General features: G+C 38.6%; 1 protein-coding gene across 1 annotated transcript; it reads left to right on the forward strand.

The window, feature by feature from the left end:
- The first annotated feature begins 510 nt into the window (after window positions 1–510).
- tmppe (transmembrane protein with metallophosphoesterase domain) lies at window positions 511–9,465 on the forward strand. The gene is made up of 5 exons (NM_001080043.2): window positions 511–1,636; window positions 3,235–3,345; window positions 4,662–4,827; window positions 4,936–5,075; window positions 8,104–9,465. Exons 1-5 carry the CDS (start codon window positions 931–933, stop codon window positions 8,292–8,294), a joined length of 1,314 nt encoding a protein of 437 aa, NP_001073512.2. The 5' UTR covers window positions 511–930; the 3' UTR covers window positions 8,295–9,465.
- The last annotated feature ends 166 nt before the right edge of the window (window positions 9,466–9,631 follow it).

Genomic DNA, 9,631 nt, shown 5'->3' on the forward strand with positions numbered 1-9,631 from the left:
CACAACATAAGATACTTTTAAATGCTGTAAAGAATTAAAAAATACATTATTATGGAAATTAATAGATAACCATTTTTAAAAATATCTTCGTGTTAAACAATAAGGCGAAAGCCTTTAAACATGCAAAGGGTGCGTAAATGTTGACAGAGGCTTCGTTTTTGGGTGAAAACCGTCTAGAATTTCTTATAATCTTTAGGCCCTTTTTATATAGGGTCCTGGCTGAAATTAAGGAGGCGGATGTTCTAAATTGTATTTGTCAATAAATCTTTTAATATTTAAAGTAAAAAATCTTATTAATGTAGGCCTACTCCAACATTACCTAAGTAAAAGTTGGAAAGATGTATTTTTCATCGTATCCAAATCATATTTCAGAGCAAAATGGCAAACGCTCAACGGTTTCACCATATTACAAACCATGGCAGGAAATGGAGGTTTTATTGTAGTAAAATGTTGCAGGTCTGACGTTACGTTGCTCAAATTCCTCCAACCTGGTTTAAGAGCGTCACATTTAGCCACGCCCCCGCTGCGTGACAAGCCAATGATTTTATCGCACACACTTGTCACGCAGAAGACCCAGGCTGTCAAATGACTGACGTGTATGTATCAAATTTGTTTACAAATTGTGTAGTGGACGATTTTGTAGCTTGAGTTTCCAGCAGTGTCTTTATGAGCTTTTTAACCAGAGAACCTCGAACAGTACTGCTGTCATCACAGCGGCCATCACGCCTTTGTCTACGGAAGTAGTTTTGTGCTGTCCCACTTAACAGGATAACGCATTATTATTATTTACAAGTAACCGACTATTATCGGAAGGTATGAAGAATTCTCTATTGTTGTCATAAGTCATTGCGTGCTGCCATAAGGCTGCATGCGGCATATTGGCTGTGGACTGTACCGGGGTCAGTGACCGGGGCGCATATGCCGGTCAGTATGTTCGGATTCGGACGCCTCTCCGCCGAGGGCAAAGTCGGAATCGCATCGGGGGTCGTGTTTTTCTCTATGCTTATATCCAGAACATTAATCTCGGAGCGGGTCGACAAAGGCACGCGCGCGTTGCTGTTCCGCGTGCAGTTTCTGCTGTTCATCAACTCGCTGCTGCTGCTGGGCTCGCTGTACCTCTGGAAGCGCGTGGTGAAGCGGCTGTGCGGAGCCCGAGCTGCGCCTTCCGTCCCGCAGAGATGCTGGAGGATTATTGTCCTGCTGTTCCTCGCGCTCGTGCACGGCAGCTACCTGTGCATGTTTTTCCTCGTAGATACCGAGCCACACTGGCTCTCGCTGCTGAGTTTCTCCTGTTTGGGTGTTTATGTCATCCTGCTGTTCTTCCTATTTGTTTTTGGCTGCCTAAATCGCCTTGGCAAGCTTCTGTCCCGCAGCAGAAGTGCGGAGGATGCGGTCGCGAGCGGATCATTCAGACAGACTGTGTTGGCTTTGATAATAACTGCAGTGCTGGCAGTGTATGGGTTGGTAAATGCAGCCCAGCCTCCTAAAGTGGTTGATGTAGAGATCCCAGTAGAGAAGCTCCCCGAGTCTCTGAACGGGCTCAGGTTGGTGCTTCTGTCCGATATTCATCTGGGACCTACTGTGGGCCGCTCCAAACTGCAGCGCATTGTGTCTATGGTGAATGAGCTCAACCCAGGTAATTATGTCTCATTATAGGCTTAACTATCAGTGTTTTGATGTGTTAAAGGGATGACATTTTGTCATCGTTTACTCAGCCTTATGTCATTCCCCAAAGTCATGTACTTTCTCATGTATAATATATTTTAATACATGTAGAAGAATGTTTTTAACTTTAAGTATCAAGTGGTTATTACCTTCAAAACATTTTCACATCCTTCTAGCAATTCAGTGGTCCAAATGTATTCATTCATTCGTTCATTTTCTTTTCGGCTTAGTCCTATTTTTAATAGGGGGTTGCCACAGCAGAATGAACCGCTAAAGTATCCAGCACATGTTTTACGCAGCGGATGCCCTTTCAGCTGCAACCCATCTCTGGGAAACATCCATACACACTCAATCACACTCATACACTACAGAAAATTTAGCTTATTCAATTCTATCCTATAGCGCATGTCTTTGGACTGTTGGGGAAACCGGAGCACCCGGAGGAAACCCATGCGAACACGGGGAGAACATGCAAACTCCACACAGAAATGCCAACTGACCCAGCTGAGGCTGGAACCAGCATCCTTCTAGCTGTAAGGCGACAGCACTACATACTTCGCCACCGCGTTCAAATGTAGGTATTTTTAATATTCTGTGGAAGCTGTAGAACCAAGAAAAGTTCGTCTTATCAAAATGTTCAGTCTGAACGTTATGACAGGCTGCCCTACCTGCCTGTCAAAATATGTAACTGCGGACTTCTGCGCACCCTGTTTAAGCAGAAAGGATTGCTTTATCTGAGTGTTCACGGACACAGTTCAGATCGAGAAGTAGCTACAGGCAAAAGTCAACAACCTACCTTCTTTTTAAGACTGGCATTGTGATTACTTAGTGAATATAAAGTTTTCTTTCTGGTGAATTTTACCTGATGTATTGTAGTTATGCTGTCTAACTGCACGCGGGATGTAGGGATGCAGAGTGGGATGTAGGCTTTCAGTGCTATTAGGCTAATGTTATTATTTTCAAGTTTTTTAATGTCATGTAATGTAATGTGTATTTAAATTGCACATTTATCATGTATGACCATACACCCAAAGCGCTTCATCAGGGCGCTCTCTTCACACCACCACCAGTGTGCAGCATACACTTTGATGGACAACAACTACTCTTTACGAGAAGTGCCATGGGATTTTTAATGACCACAGAGAGTTAGGACCTCGGTTTAATGTCTCATCCAAAATGACATAGCTCACTTACAGTATTGTGTCCCCTTCACTTTACTGGGCCATTAGGACTCACACAGACTGCAGATCGAGCTTGACCACTTACACCACTTCCAACATTAACTTCGTTTTCTCATGTGGTCTCCCATCCAGGCCCTGACCAGGCTCAGCCCTACTTAGCTTCAGTGAGTAAACAGTCTTGAACCGCAGGCTGATATAGCTGTGGCATTTATTTTTCCAAAGTCATAGGAAACCAGTATCCCTCTTTATATTTTTTAGTTTTTTCATAAAACATTAGTTATACAGGTTTGGAATGACAATAAAGGTGAGCAAATGATGACTTTTTTTTTATATTTGGATGAATTATTTTAACATGTACCTGACGTTGAATGTAACTCTGTTGCTATAGATGTGGTGGTGATTGTCGGTGATCTGACTGACTCTCAGGTGTCTCGGTTGAGGAGCGCTGCAGAACCACTGGGACAAATGAAGCCTCGACTGGGCTCCTATTTTGCTACAGGTCAGTCTTAAAGTCCCCCTGAAATCAAAATATACGTTTTTTGGGGGTGTTGGTATCAATATGTTAGTTTTAGGGTTTGCTATAAATGTGATCCAGACCGATTGCAAAATTCTCATTTAGAAGATAACGGTTTTCAAAACGTGCAGTTTCTCACCTCAGCTAAAATTAATAAATAAATAAATAAATAAATAAATAAATAAATAAATAAATAAATAAATTCATTCATTCATTCATTTATTCATTCATTCATTTTTTAATTTTCTTCATCCATGCTTTAATGATTTCCATGACATACCCATCAGTGACACAAGCTGCATGGCCTCCCACAGAAGTGAAGGCAGGGTCTATGCTGGGTTTATTGGTGTTGAAATTATATTGTTTGCAAAAAAAAACCTACTATTAATTCATTAAAAATGTAATTTAAAAACAGACTTAAGTCATACTGATGAAATTAAAACATGATTCAAAACAGTAAGTATTTCACTCTTATCTAACAAAACATTGTCCCTTTGTTAAAGAGAGAAAGCATTTGCCTGTTTCTTTGAACTTAAATGCTAAAAATTAAATGGCATCCAGATACTTGCCTCTGGGATTTCTTTTAAATTTGTTTTGTTAATATATTAATTGTTTAAGTGAAACATATTTCATGTAGGCCTATGTATTTTTAATCATCTTATATATATATATATATATATATATATATATATATATATATATACACACACACACACACACACACACACACACACACACACACACACACAGTTGAAGTCAGAATTATTAGCCCCCCTGAATTATTAGCGCCCCTGTTTATTTTTTTCCCCAATTTCTGTTTAATGGAGGGAAGATTGTTTCAGCATATTTCTAAGCATAAAAGTTTTAAAAACCTATTTCTAATAACTGATTTATTTTATCTTTGTCATGATGACAGTAAATAATATTTTACTCTATACAGCTTAAAGTGTAATTTAAAGGCTTAACTAGGGTAATAAGGTGAACTAGGCAGGTTATGGTAACTAGGCAAGTTATTGTATAACAATGGTTTGTTCTGTAGACTATCAAAAAAAAATTAGCTTAAAGGGGCTAATAATTTTGTCCCAAAAATGTTTTTTTAAGAAATTAAAAACTGCTTTTATTCTAGCCGAAATAAAACAAATAAGACATTTTCCAGAAAAAAAATTATAATTAATTTCTGGTGATATTAATGTTCAAGTCCATACCCGCTTGAAAATAAAAATTGTATCATATTATTGCAGCTGGCCATAGTTGCATGATCAACGGGGTTTAACTAAATGTCAAATTTTAATTTCTTTCAGGCAATCACGACTACTACACTGCTGATGTGGAAGGATGGTTTGAGCTCTTACACTCAATGGGCATCGAGGCTCTTCACAACAGCCATGCAAAAGTCTTCCGCCCTGAGCGAACTGAAGACTGGATTTGCCTTGCTGGTATCGATGACCTCGAGGCCCGCATGCTACGGTAAGTCCATGGTGATGTCATCAGCACTCTTATTTGAATACATACAAATCTGGTGCATATTGTGTGCCTTACACTGGGCCTGCGTTAATGGTGCTGCTTTGCTTAAAGGTACCCAGGCCATGGCATGGATGTTGAGAAAGCTCTCAACGGCTGCACCACAGAAAGCCCTATTATTCTTCTTGCACATCAGCCTCATGCTGCCAAACAGGCCCTCCAGCAGCGGCCAGACATCAGCCTGGTGCTCTCAGGTAAGTAAAGATCAATTCAAATATTGTGGTGTTTTGGATGCTTTTTCTTGTTTGTCAAATGAAATATTAAGAGTGTATTGCTGAAGCATTAGGGAGTCTTCACACTCATAGTTCATTTCATTTGATTACTTTGGTCTGCAGTAAAAATAAAATGTTTCATCCTTGTTAGTAAAGCATTCACAGTGTCATTTTGAACTTTAAGATAAAGAACTTTTGAAAAGTCTTCTGTCCTTTTTATGGTTGCATCTTGTGACATCATCTCCTTTTAATAGTTTGTTTAGATGTTTCTGGTCCCCTTTGTCTGCATATTTCAATCAAACCACAAAAAAAGTTTATTTGACCGTGCACTGAAACCCACTGATTTAACATGGGAACTTCCCAAATTCTATATACAGTGCATGCGGAAAATATTAATAGCACTTCACTTTTGTATTAATAGCACTTCACTTTTTCCACATTTTTTATGTTACAGCCTTTTTCCAAAACAGATTAAATTCATTTATTTCCTCAATTCTACACACAATTCCCCATAATGACAATTTGAAAAAAATATTTTTTTGGATTGTTGCAAATGTATTAAAAATTAAAAATCTGAAAAATCACATGTACATCAGTATTGAGTCTTTGCTCAATACTTTGTTGATGCACATTTGGCAGCAAATACAGCCTCAAGTCTTTATGAATATGATGCCACAAGCTTGGCACACCTGTGTTTGGGAATTTTTGCCCATTCCTCTTCGCAGTACCTCTCAAGCTCTGTCAGGTTGGATGGGAAGCGACTGTGTACAGCCATTTTCAGATCTCTCCAGAGATATTCAATAGGATTTAGGTCTGGGCTCTGACTGGGCCACTCAAGGACAGATGGTTGTCCTTCTGCAAAGTTGTCCTCTCTCCACAGGAGAACGCTGGAGCTCAGACAGAGTGACCATCAGGTTATTGATGATCACCTCCCTGATTAAGGCCCTTCTCCCCGATCATCTAGCTTAGATGGTCGGCCAGCTCTAGGAAGAGTCCTGGTGGTTCTAAACATCTTCAACTCATGGATGATAAGCTGTGCTCATTGGAACTTTCAGAGCAGCAGAAATTTTTCTGTAACCTTCCCCAGCCATGTGCCTCGAGACAATTCTGTCTCGGAGGTCCACAGACAATTCCTTTGTCTACATGCTTGGTTTGTGCTTTGACATGCACTGTCAAACCTGGAACCTTATATAGACAGGTGCATGTCTTTTCAAATCATTTCCAAACAACTGAATTTACCACAGGTGAACTCCAATTAAGCTGCTGAGATGTTACCCCAATTAACATCTCCAGAATGATCAGTGGAAACAGAATGTACCTGAGCTTAATTTAGAACTTCACGGCAAATGCTGTGAATACTGATGTACATGTGATTTTTCAGGTTTTTTATTTTTAATAATTTTGCAACAATTTAAAAAAATATTTTTGTGTGTGTAGAATTTTAAGGAAATAAATGAATTCAATCCATTTTGGAATAAGGCTGTAACATAAAAAAATGTGGAAAAAGTGAAGCGCTATGAATACTTTCCGCATGCACTGTTACTATTAGAATAGCCATAGCAGCCATTGTGACAATTTATATAAGACTTATTACAGAATTGTATTTTTGCCAGGTCATGTTTACATTTGGAGCTTTTACTTAGATTTTAGATTTAAACTTTAAATGTCTGTCGTCATATTATATGGAGTCAGTACCCTGAAAATACAATGTGTTTTGTACTACATAGCCTGTAATTGTGTATGAGTTATTAGACTGTCCCCGAAGAAGCACAGCTCACTTTGTCTAGCAAGTGGAAGAGCAAATGTATTTTTTTATTGCAGTAAAAAAGTGTTTTTGAAAGTTTGAAAGACCGATTTTTAACTTTTTAAGAAAAGTTATGTTTTGCTATCAGAAAGGTATGTTTTTGTTTTGCTAGGCAACAGAGGCACACATATTCAAAGGCACAGGAAAAGGTAGTGGATGCAGAAATACAGGTTGTTGCCACTAAGGGATATAGCTGCGGCCGGAAGTTAACAAGAATTATTTATATTATTTATTAAATTACCCATTAATTTTATTTTAATTTCTACCTCTACCCCCGCCCTCACAGTAATGTAAAAGCAGTACTTAGTAAAATTATTAATATTATTTATTAAACTACAGATTGAATTGTATTTTATTAATGTCTACCTCTACCCCAGCCCTCACAGTCATGTAAAAATATTAATTATTGTTGTACAGTGTCACAAAAATTATGTTGTATTGATGTGAATATGGGTGGCGCTGTTGCCTAACCGCAATAAGGTCTGGTTCAAGCCTTGGCAGGATCAGTTGGCATTTCTGTGTGGAGTTTGCATGTTCTCCCTGTATTCACGTGGGTTTCCTCTGGCTGCTCCGGTTACCCCCACAAGTCCAAAGACATGCGCTATAGGTGAATTGGTTAAGCTAAATTGTCTGTAGTGTATGAGTGTGAATGCAGGAGTGTATGGGTGTTTCCCAGTGATGGGTTGCAGCTGGAAGGGCATCCGTTGCGTAAAAATTTGCTGGAAAAGTTGGCGGTTCATTCTGCTGTGGCGACCCCTGATTAATAAATGGACTAAGCCAAAAAGAAAATGAACGAATGAATGATGAGTATCTACATCTAGACTTTACCAGAAATGAATGTGGTTAATTTGTTTGTTTCAAGGTATATATAATATGCTCATTTTGTGTTTTGTCATTTTAATGCTCTAATGTTTTAAGGAAATATACACACATTTAGTAAAGTCAGGGTACTATACTATATGGATTTCATTTTAAGCTAATAAATTGCTAGAGTTAAAAATGGTCTAAATGACTGCATGGGTAGTTCTAGTTTTAGGGGTCTTGCATGTTTGGTGGGCAGTGGACACTAGGGTTTGGATGGCAACATTCACAAATGAACCACACTAACAGAGCAATCCCGCCAGAGGATGCTTTTTTTATCAAATTAAACCCGCCAAGTGTGTTCACACCCTAAATCTACTGAATGTAATTTTGTCTTTTGTGTAGGTCACACACACGCTGGTCAGCTGTTCCCCCTCACCATCCTGGCATTCCTAATGAATCCATTTTTCTGCGGACTCTACCGTGTCTCTGAACACACTATGGTCTACGTGACCCCTGGAACCGGTTATTATGGCATTCCAATGAGAATCGCAAGCCGTTCAGAAATTACAAACATTGTACTGAAACAGGCCTAAGAACCCCCACACTGTACAGTGCAGGGATCAGACACACATTCTCATTCATATATGTTTATTACCCCTGCATGCTGCCACACAAACAAGCACTCATGTATTGCATAGTAATGTACGCATCATCATTTGACATGTCAGTCTCATTCACCACTATCTGCTCAGGTTTGCACTATGATTTGCTTGAGCACAATATCATAACAGGTCTGATTCATTACATACAGAATGTGTAACAGTTTTAGTTGTTATTGTGTTATTTAAAAGCCCAATTCATTCACTGCACTGACAGCCAGCAACAGACATTTTGATCGGTTTGGCCAGATGAGTTTGTTTCCCCTGTTGCTGTCTGTCAGAGCTAGGCATGGGACGAGAACTGGTTTCAAGGTTTACCGCGGTTTGGAAAAGTCAAGGTATTAAAACCGCAAACAAATTATGATATGCCGTTCCTAAGGTATATGTTAGGTTTTTTTAAAGTGTTTTTTTTTCATGTATTGTAAAGAAATCTGTGTTTTAAAACAAATGAAGAGAGCAGAAGTCAATTATTTATTATCTATTATTTAGCTTGGCATGTTTATTGTTCCAAAATATTATAAGTGTTTATTAAAATGAAACGTATTGTGTTCAAAGGGGATAAAAGTTGTGTGTTTTTTTTGCTAAGACATCTATAAAGAACTTATTTTAGAGCAGTAATCACAATACCGTGATATTTTTATTCAAAGTTATCACACCGTCTGAAACTTACACCAGCCCATGCCTAGTCGGAGCCAGTTAAAAATGCTGAATTGTTGGTCTGGTGATGTAATGTCTGAGAAGTGACGTGTTGTAATCTGTTCATCTTGTGCGTTTCTCTGCACTGTGTGAATTGGGTTTTTCAATAAGTGTGGTATTGTAATTTGTTTGCCAAAATAGTCAGAAACTCAAGCACTTTAAAATGAGAATATTAAGATTCCAAAAGTGCCAGATTTTTTATTAATTTATATGTATTTGTACTGTTTTACCCAGGCCCTTTTCATTTATTTTAATTGCAGATCATAACAATCAGAATTCAGGGCACTGTTTCGACTATCACACTTATGTGAGTCAATCAGGGATTTCATCAAACATCTGTTTGTAACAAAAAACTTTTGTCCAGTAAGAATTAAAATGCCTTCATATTGTGAACTTCGAAGGTCCTGTTTTTGTTTGCTGTGTGATGTCATTTTAACTGAACCATGAAGACAAGGTGGGAAATAGAGTAGCTCCTGACCTTGTCAGATACAAGAGAGCATTTGATTGGTCAGAAGATTTGATTAGACCAACAGTATCTGGATGCAGCCTTTATGATGCAAGCTGAGACTGCATCA

Source organism: Danio rerio, chromosome 7 (assembly GCF_052040795.2).
Source record: "Danio rerio strain M-AB ecotype USA chromosome 7, GRCz13ab, whole genome shotgun sequence".
Lineage (NCBI taxonomy): Eukaryota > Metazoa > Chordata > Actinopteri > Cypriniformes > Danionidae > Danio > Danio rerio.

Bases quoted from the DNA above. Each gene is read 5' to 3' on its own strand.
- tmppe (NM_001080043.2), top strand. From the start codon at position 931: ATGTTCGGATTCGGACGCCTCTCCGCCGAGGGCAAAGTCGGAATCGCA. The intron at 1,637-3,234 runs GTAATTATGTCT...CTGTTGCTATAG, and splicing joins GGTGAATGAGCTCAACCCAG to ATGTGGTGGTGATTGTCGGT. The intron at 4,828-4,935 runs GTAAGTCCATGG...CTTTGCTTAAAG, and splicing joins CTCGAGGCCCGCATGCTACG to GTACCCAGGCCATGGCATGG.